This window comes from Apostichopus japonicus, chromosome 2, assembly GCF_037975245.1.
Source record: "Apostichopus japonicus isolate 1M-3 chromosome 2, ASM3797524v1, whole genome shotgun sequence".
NCBI lineage: Eukaryota > Metazoa > Echinodermata > Holothuroidea > Aspidochirotida > Stichopodidae > Apostichopus > Apostichopus japonicus.
The window spans coordinates 28,621,967-28,643,520 of record NC_092562.1 but is presented as its reverse complement, the minus strand read 5'-3'; the positions used below and the strand labels follow the sequence as shown (position 1 = coordinate 28,643,520).

Below are 21,554 nucleotides of genomic sequence, written 5' to 3'. Positions count from 1 at the left end.
TATCTGCTTTCAGTTTAGGGAAGATCTTGGGATTTTCATCTCTAGATATCGCTAGATACTGCTAGATGTTCATACAGTACAGTGCCCTTTGGATTTTTTCGGGGCCTGATCTTGGGAAATTGCAAAGTCGGGAGTGGTCACACTCCATGTAGGTCAGTGCACGACCTCCAGACGTCATTAATACACAACCCAATCACTTGTTATCGATGAAGTGGTGTGTTGCCGGATTTTGTCAAGAGGTCTTGGTACTACGGGCAAAGGTCATTAAGTTTCGTAACTCATCGGGCAGTGATGAGAAGGGTTGGGCGTAGGGTTGTGGGCGCGCGTTTTCATGCACATGGGAACAATCTCAAGAAGTGGTGGGTTCGTCCTTTTCTCCTTTTTTCTTTCTTTTCCGTCCTTCCTCCTCTTTTCCCCCTCTTTTTTCCCTTTGTTCTTCTCTTTTTTCCCCTCTCCTCTTTTTCTTACCCGGGGGCGCGCGCCCCCAACGCCCCCCCCCCCCTTGATAGGCGCCTGTTGATTTGTGTAGATTGACTATGACAGTTGTACCAGGGAGCTGTTAGAGTACCAGCTCGCTAGTTGTACCAAGTACCAACTCGACGTTTTGAATCTATTTGTAGCAACGGCTCATAACTGCATCTCAACTGCATCGCTGATTGGGTTGAATTCAAACTGGTGGGTTGGGGAACTGTATGCGATTAATAAGAAATGTTACATATTTAACTTTTACTCATTATCTGCAAATGTCTTTAATTACTCGCCAATTAACGCTTTTGGCAGGGAAAAAACTTGGCTAATATCTTAGTTTGCTGTTTTGTGATTGATATATGTAAAAAACTCGATGGGCTTGTCAAAAAAAGTGGAAAACGGCGACAAAACGCTGCTTTAAAAGGAATTTGTTCTTTTGGTTTGGTCTTGAAGCGGAGACATTTGTCAGTTGCATAAACAAATTTAAAGTGAATGAAATAACAATCTCGTTCTATCTGGGAAATGTATCAAGTGTCAAACTGAGAAACTATATGTAAGATTTCGGGGAGAAGATCGGTGCGATTGTGTCATAGTGGCGTTAGGAGGTAACTAAAAAAAAGTCCAACAACATTGAATAATCTTAAAACCTAGAAAGTGATCTGTATGCTATAGATATTAAAATTTGGTCACCTGTGGTCAAAATTCTTAAACTGTTTTTCCTACAACCTTCGAGGAAATTGTCCTCATTGGGACATTCAGTCATCTTGTGTGTTCCTTAAAACTTCTGAGAACAATTTGGAGATTAAAGACCTTCCGATGAAAGTACTTTTGAAAACTTCTACCAATAATAGCGTGCTATAATTTGGGGCTTATACTGACTACCTTTAAGTTCGTATGTTATGTGAAGAAAGCTTAAAGGCATGCATGCACACGGATTCAAAGGAGGCAAACAGTCGCATTGCGGCATCCCTCTTTTTGAGTAGCCTACTGTCTTTCCTTCAAAAACTCGGTTTTCTCAACTTAATAATCTTGGGACCTAAACACTTATCTAACGTTTCCATACCTACAACGTTATACACAAACATTTGTCCAAAATTAGTCAGCAACCAGTACAGCTTAATACCATTCACAGTTCAAGAACGCTATTCATATATTTCTACACAAAGCTGAACAACGAACCGTCCACGAATTCGGTTATTAAAACGAAACCAAAGTTGCTAATGGATCATGTATATTAGCACTGTGCATACTAGTGATAGGCTAAATAGTTTTCCATAAAACTTTTTTTCACAAGGTTCTACTTACATTGTCAATATGGGTGACCAATTATGTGTGTTGTTTAAATGTCTGAATATGCAATGTTTACAAATTAACTTCAGTTAGATTGAGTAAAAAGTCTCTTGGATTCTTGCCAAGAAATTTCCAAGCGCAAGGATGTCGGCAGGGTATGTTCAGGTTTAATTGTATACGTGTACAATACGGCACTATAGACTGATAAAATTTACTTCACCGCGAGGTGAAGCAAGTTGGCAATTTTGGGTGGTTCACCTGTACCAGGTTTGGCCATTGGGGCAAGACGTGGAAAACATATGCTGCGCTGGTACACAGAAGGAATGTCTCTCAATTCATCCAGTGGGTAAATCTCATTCGATATCTCCACTATATAGCTTGAAAATTAGCTTTGCACAACAAATGTTTTGTTCTTTGTGGTCAGTAACCCTTACCACTGGTGTAACCCATGTCTTCCATTGAGGAAGATTGGGGCGGGAGACCTTGAATATTACTTGGATTGTATGAACTGGGTGCAATGTTTTGAAATGTGGGATACCCCATCTCTGGTTATACACACTGCTCCTCCCCACCCATGCATCACCCCCCAGTTGAGTCTGTTCGCTCAGTTTCCATTTGTAGTCAACATTCAATGTTGTAAATGTATTTGGTTTGCATTTGTGAAAGGAGAATAGCGTATCCTTTCAGCAGCAAATTTGTGCTAGTTGTGAAGCTGGTCTATTACAAATAGCATAAAATGCTTCCCTTTCATTACAATTTCAGGAAATCGACACACTTGTACTGGATCCCCCGCGTGCTTGGAGTAGCTAAAGACCTGAGAAATGCATTGCCGTCGGAAGGCATTATACGACAGGGAGGATCCCCATCGCTGTCTCTGCCACACTACCTATCGACAGTTTGTAGTTTGGCAGTTATAACATACTTGGAAGCCCCCCCCCCCCCCCAATCAGTAGCGTTGTTCTGCTAATCTGGGCCACGTTTCCGGACTCTAGAGGTATATACACCGGATATGTTCCAAACTTCCAGCCAGACTGATATAGATAATTCATGTATTTCACCCAAGTATTTTTTAAGTTTTCTGTTTGCGGTCTATTTATCCAAATTTACCATTTGTCCATAGATTGTTGTTGTAGATGTTGTCTTCAATCTTTGTTTTTAGTACTATTGTTGTTCTTTTACAAGTTTGCTGTAGCAACACCCACTTCTAAGAAAATATTTATGCAAACAAAATTCTAGTATTTCATTTGATATATATACATATTTCTTATGATCGATGCAATATCTCTATCATCTTGCCATTGCAGTTTAGCCTAACATATTTAAAGGGAACAGATCTACCTTTTACAAACATAGATATAGATTCTATAATATTCTCCTCAGATGATGATATTGTTATGTGTCTTGGTCTCTGGCATGTAAACTGTAATGGTGAACTTTGACATATTTCAAGGGAACAGGTCACTTTTACAAACATAGATATAGATTCTATAATATTCTCCTCAGATATTATGATATGTATGTGGCTTGCATCTTGCCTATTGATCTGTTGCAGTCCTCTGATAATACAGTCTCTGGCATGTAAACTGTAATCATGTAATGATGAACTTTGACATATTGCCTCTCCTTTGGCCACTCCTTTTGTTTCAATAAGAAAACAAACAATACTTAAAGCAGACAAGCCATAGATACTTTATCAAGTATAGTGCATTTACATAGCTGTTGAAAAGCAAACAAAACAGCAACAAGAACAAAGTATACAAAGACTGTATGTAATGTAGGTAACTCCACAATTTATTTCATCTTTGTTTTACTATGTATTTTTCTCTGGCAACCAAATAACTGCTGCAGTACTATGTATACTTACAAAGTTCCTGAAGTGTTATGATAGTTTTGCGACAGTTGTTACATCATTAACCCTAACCCTTGTCTCCTGACACCCCTAGCTTATCGTACGCCTGTTGTATTCTTACATCCCGGATGTGATGTGTGCAGCCTCTACCAGTCCTGCCACAGAAGGGGGATGAGATGGCTGTATTGTTGGTGTCGGTCACATTGGGTCGCTTTCTCCAAGATGACCTTCCGCCTCTGGGATTGACGTCACCAGCACACTGCTGTAATGGCACAAGAAGCATCCAGTCTGGCACATACCCTCAATGCTTTGGCTTCATCACAGAAAGTCTTCTCCATCTGGCCGATGCATTTGAATAGTAACTTTGTGAAGCTGCTGAAAGAATTGAAATCTTCTAATGAACTTGCCGAGTCATACGTGTCCAGGCCAAATTACAAATACAGTCGCCATGCAATTCTCTCTTTAGTGGACAGAGCACCTGGTTGAAATGAATGCCAAATACAGTGACTATCGAGCAGGAGCATCAGCAGGGGCCAGGGGGACTGCATCCTTGTAAGGTGTCCCTGGTGAGTGCCAAAGGCATAAAGCATTCGACAGGTGGTACCGTGGTAGGTTTTAGGGATCCTCCCATAGTGGGGGCAAAGCCCTGTAAACTCTGCTAGATTTGTTTTTTAATTATAACTCACCAGTAAGGTCGCTTGATATGACAAGGGAGGGGCCTGTGGATGTGGAGAACAGATGATGGGAGGGGTTGTAATGGTCTTCGATATAAAAATTCTACTCAAGCTGTTGTACAGAAAGTAATAACTGCGGTAAGGTTTCTGAAGATATGTTTAATGTAAAAACAGTTTTGGTTATTATTTTATACCTATAATTTGATTTTCCAGGGTGGGTGGGGAGAAGTGATATGTCCCCCCCACTCCCACAGACGTCCATGCAATTGAGGTTTCACTAAAGTTTGCATCTCTCACTGCATTTAACTACAGTATCACAGCAAATCACGACTGATACCAGTTCTCCATCTTTTACCTTCTGCTTATGACCCTTGTGGTGCTGGTAGTTGATTGCTGCCAAGGGGATCCTTGCCTTGTAAGAGGGTCACCCCCCCCCCCCACCGCCCTTGCCTTTTATGAGGGAGGTCTGATCAAGAATCAAATTATGCACCATGAAGGGACAAATGACTAATATCAACCATTGTATGCATCAGTGCCGCAACTCTCAATGTATGGCAGATGAAAAGCACACCATTTCATGTCAAGGCTATAGGAGTGTCACTCGAGGAGTGTTAGCTCAGTGGTTAACGCCGGTGCCTTTCAATCATAAGATTCCGAGTTGGAGTCACTCCAAGATTAATGTATGTCGTCCAGAGTTGTTGACAATTGACAATTCATAATCATGGACGTTAAATATGAATCTAAGAGACTGACTTTGGTCAGCTTGCGGCTTTGATAAGCCAATGAGGCTTCTTTGCGAGTTCCTGCTTGCAGGAGGATCTAAAATACATACATACATACATATATACTTACCTCAACATAGTGGTTTGCATCTACCGAAATGTAGCTATTTGCATTTAAAATGGAGACCTATCCATAGGCAAAGCATTTGCAGGATACACCAGAATGTGACTCATGCAGTTCTCGAGTTTGACCAGTATGTCTATTTGAATGGAAGAAAATAAAAATGTAGAGAATAATTTGTGTAGTCAATAAACATTTGTCCCCCCCCCCCACCAGGACCTGTTGTTTCACAAACTGGAGTAAATAATTTGCAACAGAACAGGGTTGTCGTACAGGTGAAACATGAAGAGAGCCATTCCGGTGTTTATCAAGATTGGTGGCGCTATTGTAAATTACATATGTGACATCTCTCTTTTCAAGCTTTGGAGAAATTAAAACTTTTACACTAGAACAACTGCTTTGTATACAAACACGTGTCATTGTAGTGCGCGGTGAAGGTGAAAGTTAGCTGTTGATATTCAATGGAGGGTTCTTTGTTACTGCAGCCCTTTTGAAGTTCTTTCGGTAACAAATAAGCCAGTTCGGTGATGGTCCTTTAACATAGACCAAAGATAGGCTATATTTATTAACAGTACTCTAGCTAGCATGCGTCTGTAATATAAACAAAGAAATTTAGACTAAAACCATCACAGATTAACGGGTTGTTAATCACAACTCACGCCTGTTCAGGACTTGACAGAGAATACCTGAACACTGCTTGGTCAAATTGAACGACTTGTTAAAGTTACTGTACCCTCGCCTGGTTAGTGAATTTTGACGAATATGCGGTGGTTTGAGAAGGTCTAATGCACGATTAACCTAACGAATACAATGTAGGTCTAACATTGAACAAACGTAACACTCTCCGGTCTATTAAAACTGCTTGGAGGTGCTGGAGACTAAACAGTTCATACCATCGCTGAGACTGGCAAATGAACAAGTGAATCTGAATGGGCAGAAGAATTGTTATAATATCAAGCAATGTTAACAATTCCACTTACTGAATCGGGCAGGAATCTGCACTGTATGAGCATCAGTAACAACCTCCTTCACATTCAGTCTATTTGCCTTTCTTTTTCTAGCATCTGAGTAAATGCCATGTTGTCCATAACTACAGAAATCAGCTAAGTCTCCCTCTTGTCAATGACACGGACATCCAGTATGTCCCCAGTATGGTAGTCCATGGTGGTGTACGTGCAGTTTTGTGCTGTACGGCCAGAACTATCGTAACAACCGTCACCTGAAAAAAAAAAAACACATCTTACTCAGGCATCACCAGTATTTGCCTTGTTGCAGATTTGATTCTAAAGGGGGGTGTGGGGGGGAGGGGTTGGAGGAGGCAGGATGTTGTTGGGAGTTTATTAGCTTGATCATGACTTAACTGTAGTGATTGTACATATAACATAGACAGTGGATGTGGCTCATGCATATCAATCTTTACACAAGGGTAACATCCATAAAGACCTGAAATTACAACATCTTTTCCCAGACTTTCCTTTAGCAGTGCATCTAAGATACAGCCCCCCCACCCCCAGCAGGTAGTGATAGCTGGAAAGGTATGATCTCTCTGTACAACGAGATGAAGGGATGCATTTACGCCTCCCATATTCATGAACTTCAGAAGGATGGCTATCTTGCAAATTTCTTACCTGAGAGTATTATTGCTGCTGCTGAGGTACACATAGTCTCCCCTCACTTCATAGTCAATATTAATGCTGTGGATTAGAGGCAGAAATAACAATTGCTAAATATCTTATTCAGGAAATGAAAAACATGCATTAAAAATATATATCCAACTTACAGTCAACCTATTGGACTCGATGTGAGTCAGAGCAGAATCTTTAGTGTACTTATAATTATGCAATAGACAATAGAAACTTACTCCAGTTGTGATATTTAGTGTACTTTATCCAATACATGACAGAAACTTACTGCAGTTGTGATCCTTAGTGTACTTTATGCAATAGACAATAGAAACTTACTCCAGTTGTGATATTTAGTGTACTTTATCCAATACATGACAGAAACATACTGCAGTTGTGATCTTTATTGTACTTTATGCAATAGACAATAGAAACTTACTCCAGTTGTGATATTTAGTGTACTTTATCCAATACATGACAGAAACTTACTGCAGTTGTGATCTTTAGTGTACTGTACAGTATGCAATGCATGACAGAAACTTACCCCATTTGTGATCTTTAGTGTACTTTATAATGCAAAATATGAAAAGAAACTCACTTTTTGGATTTTAAGTGCAATCTATGCAATAGAACCTCACTCCAGTTGGGATCTTAATAGTGCACTCTATGCAATAGAGTTGTGATCTTTATTGTACTTTATGCAATAGACAATAGAAACTTACTCCAGTTGTGATATTTAGTGTACTTTATCCAATACATGACAGAAACTTACTGCAGTTGTGATCCTTAGTGTACTTTATGCAATAGACAATAGAAACTTACTCCAGTTGTGATATTTAGTGTACTTTATCCAATACATGACAGAAACTTACTGCAGTTGTGATCCTTAGTGTACTTTATGCAATAGACAATAGAAACTTACTCCAGTTGTGATATTTAGTGTACTTTATCCAATACATGACAGAAACTTACTGCAGTTGTGATCTTTAGTGTACTGTACAGTATGCAATGCATGACAGAAACTTACCCCATTTGTGATCTTTAGTGTACTTTATAATGCAAAATATGAAAAGAAACTCACTTTTTGGATTTTAAGTGCAATCTATGCAATAGAACCTCACTCCAGTTGGGATCTTAATAGTGCACTCTATGCAATAGAGTTGTGATCTTTAGTGTACTTTATGCAATAGACAATAGAAACTTACTCCAGTTGTAATTTTTAGTGTACTTTGTAATGCAATAGATGTCTAGAAACTTACTCCAGTTGTGATCTTTAGTGCACTCTATTCAATAGATAATAGAAACTTATATACTCCAGTTGGGATCATAATAGTGCACTCTATGCAATAGAGTTGTGATCTTTAGTGTACTTTATGCAATAAACAATAGCAACTTACTCCAGTTGTGATCTTTAGTGCACTCTATTCAATAGACAATAGAAACTTACTCCAGTTGGGATCATAATTTAGTGCACTCTATGCAATAGAGTTGTGATCTTTAGTGTACTTTATGCAATAGATGACTAGAAACTTATTGCAGTTGTGATATTTAGTGCACTCTATTCATAGACAACAGAAACTTACTCCAGTTGGGATCATAATAGTGCACTCTATGCAATAGAGTTGTGATCTTTAGTGTACTTTATGCAACAGATGACTAGAAACTTATTGCAGTTGTGATATTTAGTGCACTCTATTCAATAGACAACAGAAAGTTACTCCAGTTGGGATCATAATAGTGCACTCTATGCAATAGAGTTGTGATCTTTAGTGTACTTTATGCAATGCATGAATAGAAACTTACTCCAGTTGTGATCTTAATAGTGCACTCTACGCAATAGCTTAAACTTACTCCAGTTGTTATCTTTAGTGTACTTTATGCAATGTATAACTAGTAACTTACTCCAGTTGTGATCCCTGTGGTGATTCTTTGCTTGTAGAAGCTGTAGTGGCTGGTAGAAGCCTATCTTCAAGAGGTTCAATATCTGAAATATTAAAATCTGCGTCACTGTGAAAGAAAGATTGTTTTGTGATTAATTGATTGGTGAATCCCGATCATCCCTTGAAAAGGAACGTGTTTAAATTTTTATGGACGGTAACTAAGGGACTTTTTCTTCTGCTGGTCTAAACTGTTTATTCTACAGTAGCTGATTAGTTATTGGTTTGACAGCATTAACATATATCAGACATAAAAGTGACCACCACCAATTCCCAGGGTTGTAGTTAAGTCCATCTAACCCAACTTGGAGCTGTGTCTATCTAACCAGAGTCCAAGACAAGTCCAAATGGGCCAGAATTTGAGGGAGGGTAGGGAGCTACAGTAAGTTCGGCTAACCATATTGAACTAGCTAAGGGACCACTACAAGGCTTGCCTGTTCCACACAAAAGCACAGTCAGTGGGGAAACACACATACATAGAACTCTGTAATGTAAGGAGGGGAATGTCAAATAGAAACATTGCTACGATAGAGAAGTACAGTAGGAACTTCTCCTACCTGGAATCTTCTTCTCCTACATGATCCCTATAAACACAAGCTAGCAGGAAGATATTAATATAATTTAAAAGGTCAAATATAAAGCTTAAAAATTCTCTAAAGGTCAGTTCAAGAACTTCTGCCCTTTGTGAGACACAGCTTACCCCCCTCAGTTATCTCACAGTAAACAAATATGGTGCTGTAATTCAGTTGAAAAAGCACGGACAGGTAACACTGAAGCTCTGCCCAGTGGCGCAATATAAGGGAAAGAGTCAGCGACATAGTGTGTACAATAAAGGTAGGCTTAATTCATCCACACAGAAATCCAAGAAGCTGTTCCCTGATTCAAGTCCTGCTATTTTGAACTAAGGGGAAATGTGCTTGAATGTGCCCCATTCAGCATTTTTGCCACATAAGAAGTATATATATGAGTAGACATTTTCGTATTTTCCCATGCTTGAAGGAACTTCACCCGCAGCTTAACCTTTTGAAAATCACACATTCACTGAGGGAAAACTCACACGACTTCTCCAGAAGTGGTCTCATCGGGAGGCTCTACAATGATTATTGATGTAGCTATCTGGCTAGTTGTTGGTTCTGTTTCTTCAAACCTTTAAAAAGCAAAAGAAAAGGGGAAAAAATTATCTCACAGACAAAAATACAGAATATTATTCATTCTGATTAACTTTGCAATGTACTGTGGGTAAGAGTCCCAATTGGCAATATAAATGCAAGATACAGACGTCTACATAGTCACATAAAACTGATGGTGACAGCATTGCTACAATATATTTAGGCTTCCCTGCTTATGAAATACATTTAAACACAACACAAGTTCCAAAATTTATAGTGAGAATTGACGGCTCAGACAGTGCTGCACTTTTACTGTAGCTTAGCATGGTAGTGTAGTGCAGTACCATCACATAGAAACATGAAATTAACTCAGTCAGTTGATTAGCTTAGCAAGGTAGTGAAGTGCAGTACCATCACATACTGTAGAAACATGAAATTAAATCAGCCAGTTGATTAGCTCAGCATGGTAGTGTAGTACAATCACATAGAAACATGAAATTAAGTCAGTCAGTTGATTAGCTTAGCATGGTAGTGAAGTGCAGTACCATCACATAGAAACATGAAATTAAATCAGCCAGTTGATTAGCTCAGCATGGTAGTGTAGTGCAGTACCATCACATAGAAACATGAAATTAAATCAGCCAGTTGATTAGCTCAGCATGGTAGTGTAGTACAATCACATAGAAACATGAAATTTAGTCAGTCAGTTGATTAGCTTAGCATGGTAGTGAAGTGCAGTACCATCACATAGAAACATGAAATTAAATCAGCCAGTTGATTAGCTCAGCATGGTAGTGTAGTACAATCACATAGAAACATGAAATTTAGTCAGTCAGTTGATTAGCTTAGCATGGTAGTGAAGTGCAGTACCATCACATAGAAACATGAAATTAAATCAGCCAGTTGATTAGCTCAGCATGGTAGTGTAGTGCAGTACCATCACATAGAAACATGAAATTAACTCAGTCAATTGATTAGCTTAGTACATAGTGGTGCAGTACCTTCACATAGAAACATGATATTAACTCAGTCAGTTGATTAGCTAAGTATAGTAGTGTAGTGCAGTACCATCACATAGAAAAAGAAATTACCTCATCAGTTGATTAGCTTAGCATGGTAGTGTAGTGCAGTACTGTACCATCACATAGAAACATGAAATTAACCTAGTCAGTTGATTAGCCTAGCATGGTAGTGTAGTGCAGTACTATCAGTCCATCACATAGAAACATGAAATTAACTCAGCCAGTTGATTAGCTTAGCATGGTAGTGTATGTAGTGCAGTACCATCACATAGAAACATGAAATTAACTCAGTCAGTTGATTAGCTTAGCATGGTAGTGCAGTACCATCACATAGAAACATGAAATTAACTCAGTCAGTTGATTAGCTTAGCATGGTAGTGTAGTGCAGTACCATCACATAGAAACATGAAATTAACTCAGTCAGTTGATTAGCTTAGCATGGTAGTGTAGTGCAGTACCATCACATTAACTCAGGACTTCAGTTGATTATACAAAAACGCTCCATTTGATGCATCAGCCGATGGGATTGACATACTGTATATATATATGGACTGTATGGAAATTGTTCGAAAAATTCACCTTGTTATGTGTTTCTTAACAGTGCTAGCCTACTGTAGAGAGTGCATGTGCAGGCGTTTGTAATATTCAACGATAGGCCTACAGTATGCTTCTAACTAGTGTTTGAAAGAATTTTGTTTGCTAAGGCCAGACATATTATTTGTTCAGTTATTGCCTACTACCGCCCCCCCTCCTCCCACCCCCTGAAATGTTGACACCACTAAATAAATACAAGTTGTCATTCTTCAACAACAAAAAATTAAATTTGACTGAAAGTGACAAGTCTCTCTAATTTAAAATCTATATCCAGAAGTCAGGAATGGGGTACTGCATATAAGAAGTGTATTGGTAGGATAAGTATTACTATTAGAGTAAGTTCTTGTATTTGAATGCACTGCAGTTGAGTTATTCTGAGTATTCTCACAATATCAGCTAAAATCCTACAATAAAAATATTCAACTTTTATTCCTGTACATCTACTTACCCTGGCTACCTGGTAATGTTACAGCCATGGCAGTGCCCCTTCGATTTAATTTCTAGTGTGAACACTTCAAAACATGGTAGGCCTTGGCTAGGTACAGTATATTTGGGCTAAATTTAGGTACTAACATTAAGGATTGTAAATAATAACCACTAAATTCTTCTGATATCCATTTGTTCTGTTTCATTACTAATCAGTAATCACAGATCAAGAGGCATAACTCTTTACTTGGTGACTAAGTAAATTTAAGAAAAGGACTATAACAATTATGAAATCACACACACAACCTCCAAATATGGAACAACTGAACTGTATGGTGTTACGGTGTACTGTACGATAAATATGTAGCCTACACCGTTTTATATATCCTATTACAATTCAAGAGAATCCTCCAAGGTAACCTCAGTTAGCCCTATTCTCAAAGCCATGTCTCTTGAAGAAAAGAAATTCTTCCTGGTAGCTATTATGTCGCGCACTGAGCTCTCTGAAATATACCCAAAAGTGTGTGTTCTTAACGAAGGCACATAGTGTTACTGTAGGTACCTATAACCACGTAACCTTATGCACAATTCAGTTCAAGGGATAGGCTTTCCTGTCTAATAAGTACTTTAAGCTACTTCTGTGTTATTTTAAGGCCTAGTCTTGCCCTCAGACCATTCCACCTGTCAACTTGATCCCCGATCAATATGCGAGCTGCATTGCTTTTGTTCTGTTGCATTAGTTTCCTTTGCTGCCTTTCTGGCGTGGAAAGATTTTCTAAACGATTGTAAACCTTTCTACGGCCTCCTTCAATCTTGTACAATGTAGCGAGCGATTCATCGTTACTATACGTGTATAATGCGTGCGCCTAGTGTTAATAGACTCTAGTGCCATTCCGCCATAGATACGTACCGCCATGTAAGCAATCATTTTTACAAATGTCGCAAAGGGGAAAACATGGGATATATTTTGCTCCTTAGGCTACTCGGGCAAACAGGGTTTCAGAGGAACTTCAGTCATACCAAAATGTTATAAATGTTGCTAATACAAATGCATGGGTAATATTTTACAAAAAATATTTCTAACCTATACACTAACGTGATAAGTGCTTTACCGCCATGGCACTTTTTCTATGGCGGAAAGTACCGATGGCGGAATTACACGGCCCTGTGTGAGGAATATTCTGGCAGATATACTGAAAGATTTTATTTTTCAACCATCAAGAATTGGCAGCTTATGCCTTAGATACAACGTATTCCAGAACTTATATCCTTTTCTGCCATAGCAAGGAAGAGATACTCACCTGTCTATCAAAACTCGAGCGACCTCTATGTCGCTCTTCAGACCCAACTTCTTCTTCAGTTCGATCCATCTCCCTACTTGACTCCCTAGGTGAACACGGGTGGCTTCATACCTTCGCTTCTGAGCCATCCGCCACTTTCTCTTTTGTGGTGAAGTTAGGTTCTTCAAACACTTGTATTTTCTATTTGAGCCCTTGCAGTCTAGGTTCGCTTCCATGATTGAATAACTTTTAACTTTGCCGGTGGCGTGGTAAGCAACCCAGTATATCAATACGTACTACAACTCTATGCTTTATTTGTGTACATTGTGTATGACTGTGAATCCTTTTTCGAATGAATCTATCGTTAAGCAACGGTCATAAATATTCATGCCCACTATTCACTGATTGATTGAATTCAAACTAGTGGGTTTTGGGGGACTGCATGCGATTAATTTTAAAATGAGGAACTTGTCGGAAGACACTACTCATTACCTTCAGAAGTCCTTAATTACTGGAAAAAACTTGGATTATATCTTAGTTTGCTGTTTGTAATTGATACATGTAAAAACTCGATGGAAGTGTCAAAATGGTGGGAAAACGGCGACAAAACAGATATGTCGAGTTAAATTGACATATATGTAAGTTTCTCGTGAGCACTGTAGTGTGTCGTAAGTTCTGAAATCACAACATCTAGGCTCATAACCATGTGCAAAAAACAGGCCAATATTTTTATTTATTTTTTTTATTTTTTAATCCCAAACTCATATAAAAACACGCAATGTTCCCTCCAGAAATTTGTTGTTTACAAACAGGGTGTTACTATATCTCTCCTAGAAAAAAAAATTGTATAATTTCCAACGTGATGAGGTTTGCCTGTCAAAGACGACCTCTTTTGTACTTCGGGGCAACTTATACAACCTCATAAATTAATAATGAGAAAAGTTAAGCTCCTGAAATCTCTGGTGTAAACGTAAACCTCTTGCCCACAAAACAAGGCAGACCAAGAATTGTGAGAAAAACTTATTACTACCTATAAGCATGGGCAGCGATTACGGGGTGGGGGGGGGACATGTCCCACCCAATATTTTAGGTGGGGGATATAGTATCTAATATCCCCCCAATATTTGGTGGCACAGTATTTTTGTGTGGCTATAAATTGAAATGAAAATATTGCGTTAGATTATTTATCCAAATCATATTTGGCGGTGGCTAAAACTTCATCCAACACATGCTGCATGAGGTAAATGAATCTTGGTGGTCGTTTCTGTGACCTGTGACCATATAGCATGTTAATTATCACTCATGATTATTATCATAATATCTGTAGCATTCTGTGCATCTCTTGTGTACGAGTGTAAATACGTACAATCATATATATGATCCACATCAATATGGGTTCACTGGGTTTCCATTTGGGCTGTTTCCTACCAGATTTCTAAACACAGGCACGTAGCCAAGGGGGGGGGCAGCGAAGGGGGGAAACCGCCCCCCTTGACCATATTTGTTTGTTTATTTTTATGACATCGAAGTTTTAAGAGGTTTTAATATTTGTACACAAATAAATTAACTGTGTCTGAATTTCGAAAATTCCTTGACCAACATTCTTCATCATACAGTACTTCCCTCCACTCGTGCAATTTTGACCGGTCTGTTATGGGTTGAAGGGGGTTTTTCTATATTGGTTGTACTTGTCTATAGATGAAATGTTTTGTAACATTATGGGTATGCTTTGAACTTGAAGTGAATTTTTTATTCAAATTCTGAACAAATAATGAAACCTTGAAAAGTGGGGCTGACAGGTATTGTGGGGTGTTACGTAGAATTACCTACAAAAGCAATGATCCACAGGAGATGCAAGGAGGTGGAACATGATGTGTGACTGGTGACAATCTTGAAAAAGGTTAAGAATGAAAAAAAAACTATTGGGAAACACTTGTTTCTCAGGCAAAACTGCAAAAGTGTACATCTGGTTGGTCACTTTCAAGCCCGAGAAGTGCCATTTCCGGTGATCTGGGGGGCTATCAAACCAAAAATTTTCTTGTACGCTGCGTGCCAACTAATGGTGGCGCTCTGCTTTAATAGTAATTCACCTGCACCCAAGCAAATGCCCCCCTCCCCAATATTTGAAACAAATCACCGCCCCTAACCTATTAGGATAATAAAGGCTCTATTTGGTTTAAACGAATCATTTTATTCCACAAACTATGCGTCCAGGGATCCAAGATCGAGTGGGTCCTGGAAAAATTTCGGTGATACTCTGGACTTTTCCAGACTACAGTACATCAAGGGGGGAAAATGGAGCTCGAAGAGAGCAGAAAGTTGGGTAGATTTTGAGGCAGCAGAATTATATAGAACTATGACAACCTGTGGAAACTTTGATAAACATGTCAAGAAAAAATTGTTTGGGTTTGTAACTGACCAATGGTCAAGATTGATATCACACTGGGTGGTGAATAAATCATAAATCCATTTTCATTTTTGTAATTTTCTAACAACATTTTCACTGTATATGAAGATTAGAAAAACAAACAATCATTTTCCCTCATCATTAAGGTAAGTTGTGCTGTTTCTGCATAAAATTGTAACCCTTATGAACTGCAAACTTTATTCATGTCGAACAGTTATACATCTGTGTGAACTTAAATTACTCCAGAAATTATTCATTCTGTTTGTCAGATTGTTTTGTTTTTAATTTTGTGGTCTTTTCTTGTAATTACTTATTTAGTTATTGTGCAGATCTTACTGTGCAGTATTCTATACCAATGCGGTGACAAAAAAAACGAAGTGAGAAAGTGTTGTGCATTGGAGTTATAACTATTTATTAAGTTCAACGTGTACGGATCGCTATATATTTCTTGAATAATGTCCAGAGTTTCTTCTGGTTGTAGTATGCCTTTTAAACTGTGGCTTTATAAAGGCGCCTGTTAGTGGACCCCATAAATTCAGCATCATTCCACTCATCTGTATTATTATGTGCTCACCTTTCTTCAACTTTTGTCCCTTTTTCACAGGCTGTGACGCTGGCGCGAAGAGAAGCTACATACCAGCCAACATTCCGTTGCTTTTTTTCCGACCGTGGTGGCTAATTCATGATAAACTTGACTATACAACTAGACTAGGCTCAGGGAGCCTAGATCAGTTATTTACGCAACGATTTTGGCATTATTGACGGTATTACTAAATAGTACTACTGTGTAACATGTAACTTAGACTAGGCCTAGGCCTACTTGAATGTAAGGCCTAACTAACGTTACATGATTAGCTAGAAGTGCCTAGCTACAGTAGGCAATCAACAGCCTTTCGGTAATGAAAGTTATTTGACTTACGTAGGCCTACTCCGACTGCGGGACTCTTCTGGTGCTAATTGGACACCTTCACTTGCTCCTAAGGACGAACTAGCCCTTTCCCAGTTGGCAGAACACTCTTCATGGCTGCAGTGAGCAGCGTGAACTTCCATTAAATGCCTAGCAACCTGGCTGTGGGTCCAACCACTGACATCCTTTAGCGCTTTCCAGTCTTCGAAAGAATCGATCAGATGGATTGTAGCCTTTTTATAATTCCTTTTCCTAAGTTTCTTAGTAGCGCTGGAAACTGTTCTTGGGCGTCCAACTCGAGGCGGTGAAGCCATTTCGATCTTATTTGGTGAAGCCATTTCGATATTAAACTGTAGGCCCCAGTCTGTACGTATTATGTGTCCCTATACGATCCTCGACCAAAATATTTATAAACTATACAGTAGTACAGTACGGTGAATTTTTACTACAGTATTTACGGCATTACGACTCGGCAGGCTAGCTCTGTATGCGGAACGCGGGGTTACACCAGGGAGTTGTTCCATAACAACTCCCTAATGTAAAGGAACTCGCGCATTCTCTGAACGTAATAGAAGCTTGTTGCCATAGGGATGATTTGCGCACGGCATTTAGGTACCATCAAGCGGTGCCTTCCAAAACCTATGGCCCCTTGGCTGTGTTAGTGTATACAGCTATACGGAATGGTATTGCTTATAGTTTGGTGTTTGGTGTTCCGTGTGGCGAGACCTCAGGAGGCCGACGGCGTCACTTATGTAAGTTTTATTAAAGGCATTGAGGACTCTCCCCAAACCCCGTGTGGCCATCTGAAAAAAGTTAACTTCTGTTGCTTGCAAGTGACGTTTTGTTCGTGTCGCTACAAAATGCAGACAGTAATGAAACATGACACCTTGTTATCTCTAGCTGGACCTCCATGGGATGTCCATCGCTGTATCGTTTGTATACTGTGGATATTGACCGCAGCTGTATGTACTGACTGTACACTAGTGTCTAATTACCGACGGTAGCAAGCTGTGTGCATTTCTGGGATCGATGGTGGTGTTTAAAACTTCTGTTACACCTCATTCGAAACTAGGTCAAATTACCGGCATTAGACTTTTCTTTTGGCGCGAAACTTCACACCCTGTAAAGAGGCCATGACATGTAAAATCCAAATAATCGAGAGTAACTTCCTCTGAATCTATGTTCAAAACCTCAAGGACTAATTAAAATTTAACGTTTTTATATTCGCATCCGAAAACAGACCTCTGAATAATGTGATTTCAAAACAAGACAACGATGACGTCATATTAGTAACACAAGTGCCAAGCCCAGGTAAATTTACTCCAAAAGAAAATATTTTTAGAGAAACCCAGAAAAATAAGATATGACTCATAATTCGTCCCCGTTCTGGCGTAGTGACGAATGTTCAAAATGTGAGTTTTGAGAAAATGCACCCTAAAGATTTTCACATTTTGACTTTAGTATAGCGTAATTAAAAAATAATCTTTTGTACCCAAAGTTGTCAATATTTTTTTAAGTATAACAAACAAAACTTTGAATTCTCATATTTGTTGCTCATCGAAACACTTCTTACAAAGTAGTAATTTTAGTTTAAACATATTCGTCGTTATGTCATGTCATTTTCTGTTAATTTTAGACATTCGTCACACATTCGCCACTATGCTAGAACTAAGTTTTGAAGTTTCTTCTTGTCACAGACTAGTATTCGTCACTTGTGTGTGTAATAGCCATGGGCGGGATTACGGGGGGGTGGGCAAGAGGTGACATTTGCCCTCCACTTTTTTCCCAGACCTTAGTTCACTTTTTTGTCGTTTTTGAAGACAAATGTGCACAACCCTAATCGAAATTCCCCCGCAACAGCTCTATCAAAAAGGCCTATTTGTTTCGAATCTAAGTCGAATTTGTGTTTAACATCGTAACATGAAGCATGCAGAATAACTGGAGCTGGAGCTCGCATATGGTTCGCAGAACAGGTTACGAATCCTGGAGCTAACATACTAGCGATTCAATTCTGCATGTGATGAATCCGCGGCATGTGCCACAGTGCTAGCTTCAGGAATTGATTTTCAACGTAGCTGCTCCACAATGCGTTGAATAACTAAATCCAGAGACAGTGGCGGCGGAACCGGGGGGCTTGGGGGGGGGCTCAGCCCCCCCAATGAAAAAGTTGAGGGGGCAAATGCATGATTAGCCCCCCCAATATTTACCAAGGCTCCGAAACGTGCATCTGCCCATTTTCAATGCATACTTGTCGATCTGTCCGATGCACACGTATACTATATGGTGTAATCATTTTAGTTAATGCTGGGGGGGACCCTCGGCTCGTCCCCTGGCTATAGACCACATTGTCACCCCGTGAAAAGTGGAAGCAGTGAGTGTGAGTACCGGTAAGCGCAACACAACTTTGTCTTAGGCCAATGACTTGCCTCATTTCAGCCAGTTCTCCAACATCCCATTACTATACACTCGAGTTATAGCTACTCTCTTAAAACACCATCGAATATACAAATTACAATGTTTTTACAGACTTTTACATGCAATCTGAGAAATTGCAGGCTTGAGACCAATATTTTAGGGCTAGGTATTCGCAGCATAAAACACTCGGGAAGTGCCGTTTCCGGCCATCTGGGGGGTTTGAAAAACCCAAAATTTTCTTGTACGCTCCGCGCCAACCGATGGTGGCGCTCCGCTTAGATAGTCTCCACACATTAGCCCCCCAATAAATTTTCCGTTCCGCCGCACCTGTCCAGAGAAACGTTTTGCGAAAGCCAGATTTGCATATTGGGTATATCAATAATTAAATTCAATACACTGACACATGACACCCCCCCCCTTCCCGTGTCATTCAACAATATGCAATGGCAATGCCCATGTAATTTCTTTACTGCTCGAAATCCCGGAATGATGCATGGAAATCGAATAATGTAAATTACAACTTGGCACAGCTAACACAGTAACACATTAAATCCACTGTTACAGTATACAGCACTCGGCAGTTTCGGTAGGGGGGGGGGGGAGGATAAAGGTATCTTCAGCCCCCTATATTTGCCAAGTGCTCCAAGAAGTGGGGACTGCGGGGAGAATTTCGAAATGGGTGCTGAACATATTCTTGATCGGTCCAATGCACAATATACTAACAATTTTAGGGGGAAAGAACTGTCTAGATGCGATTTAGTGTCACCAGAGGTGTCATTTTTGCTGATCTAGGGTTTCCTTTTTGCTTAAAGTCGCAGTTAACAACACAGGACTTCTACTTCCACGTACAATGCTAGCCATTTCGTTCTCGATAAAGGTAGTCGGCCTTGATAAGGCTGATGAGTGAGTCCTGATTTGCACCCTATGTAAGGGTGGTGATACGTGTGTTGTTGGCAGTGGGTTTGGAGCCTAATCGAACACTGTGTAGTTTGCATGTTGTTCTGCCATAATACGCGAGCTGCACAGTGTGTAATGAAGAGAGAACTTGTTGTATGCTGCTACTTCCTGGTGTTAGGATGGATCTGCGTCATTGGCTCGAACTTTCAAAGACATATTGGACTGAACCATTCACACATTGGGTAACAGATCAAACAGGTTCTGATTAAAAGGTATAGCTGGTGTTTTTTTTTCGACATCCTCTAATCCGTTCAAATGCAGGCGCGTAGCCAGGGGGGGGGGGGAGGGCGAAGGTGGAAGCCCCCCCACCCCTTGAGCATATTTTTTATTTTTATTTTAATGTTTTTATGATATCGCTAGTATTTTAAAAAGAGAAAATGCTAAGATACTTTGGACGCTAGGGTTATTAGGTGGTAAATTATATGAAATATAAAAGTACGTCACTCACCTCAAACACTACAGTCCTATTTGCGCTAGGTCGCCGTCTCGTACGCAGGGGCGTAGCGAGCGGGGGGTGTGGGGGGGTGTCACACCCCCCCCCCCCCAATAATTTGGTCGCTGTCGGCAAATTTTGGGTCTGTCGGCAAAAGGAGAAAAGGTGAAGAGAGCGGAAGGGGAAGAAAGAAGGAAAGCTGAATAGAGAAAAGGAGAACGGGAGCTTCTTCCGTGCCAAATTTAACTTAAAATATGCACCAGATTGCATCTAAGGACGTTTCAAAACTAAAAATTTTCCAAAGGGGAGGGGCAGACCCCCTACCCTTAGACCCCTCCCCCATTTCAGTCACCCCTTCAGATCCGTCGGCAAATCAAATTTGACTTAAAATATGCACCAGACTGCATCTAAGGACGTTTCAAAACTAAAAATTTTCCAAAGGGGAGGGGTAGACCCCCTACCCTTAGACCCCTCCCCCATTTCAGTCACCACTTCCAGATCCGTCGGCAAATCAAATTTGACTTAAAATATGCACCAAACTGCATCTAAGGACGTTTCAAAACTAAAAAATTTCCAAAGGGGTAGGGGGACACCCCCTCCCCTTAGACCCCTCCCCCATTTCAGTCACCACTTCCAGATCCGTCGGCAAATCAAATTTGACTTAACATATACACCAGATTGCATCTAAGGACGTTTCAAAACTAAAAATTTTCCAAAGGGGTAGGGGGACACCCCCTCCTCTTAGACCCCTCCCCCATTTCAGTCACCACTTCCAGATCCGTCGGCAAATCAAATTTGACTTAAAATATACACCAGATTGCATCTAAGGACGTTTCTAAACTAAAAAATTTCCAAAGGGGTAGGGGGACACCCCCTCCCCTTAGACCCCTCCCCATTTCAGTCACCACTTCCAGATCCGTCGGCAAATCAAATTCTCCACACCCCCCAACATAAACCCCTTCGCTACGCCCCTGCTCGTACGAATCCTACAGACAGGATCCAATTAAAAATCCAAACACAAATTCCGCTATCAAAATCCTAATCCATAAAAACAATTCGCCCGGAAGCGGGGCAACACGTATCCGATTTGATATTGAATAAAAGTAGGGAAAAACAATAAAAGTTTTCCGTTTAAGCGTAATTTCGTCGTAAGTATATGCGTTGTCGATCCGTTGAGTATTGTAATCCAAGTCGTAGTCGTCTGTCGTAAAAAAACTCTATACTATCTATCGTTGTGTGAAAGATTTCGCTTATCGTTCGTCGGAATAAAACCATCCATTGTTTTATCGAAACCAATGTCTCTTGACCTAGAATTAGTCAT

At 39.9% G+C, this 21,554-nt stretch overlaps 1 protein-coding gene across 8 annotated transcripts in view; it reads right to left on the bottom strand.

Moving 5' to 3' along the window:
* The window catches only part of LOC139954724 (uncharacterized), a 32,912-nt gene extending 15,976 nt beyond the window's left edge, over positions 1 to 16,936 (bottom strand). For 2 of the 8 annotated variants that reach the window (XM_071954660.1, XM_071954667.1), the window contains exons 1-6: positions 16,441 to 16,936; positions 9,741 to 9,830; positions 8,649 to 8,753; positions 6,753 to 6,818; positions 6,105 to 6,343; positions 5,134 to 5,263 (exon numbers count right to left, since the gene is read on the bottom strand). In XM_071954660.1, coding sequence (XP_071810761.1) covers positions 6,340 to 6,343; positions 6,753 to 6,818; positions 8,649 to 8,753; positions 9,741 to 9,830; positions 16,441 to 16,766 — 591 coding nt within the window. In that variant the 5' untranslated portion in view covers positions 16,767 to 16,936 and the 3' untranslated portion in view covers positions 5,134 to 5,263; positions 6,105 to 6,339. Of the gene's footprint in view, positions 1 to 3,508; positions 4,086 to 4,293; positions 4,327 to 5,133; positions 5,264 to 6,104; positions 6,344 to 6,752; positions 6,819 to 8,648; positions 8,754 to 9,740; positions 9,831 to 13,135; positions 13,351 to 16,440 lie in introns of those variants that run through there. The other 6 variants (XM_071954652.1, XM_071954656.1, XM_071954673.1 and 3 more) reach the window with 6 other exon arrangements.
* Between the last annotated feature and the right edge of the window lie 4,618 nt (positions 16,937 to 21,554).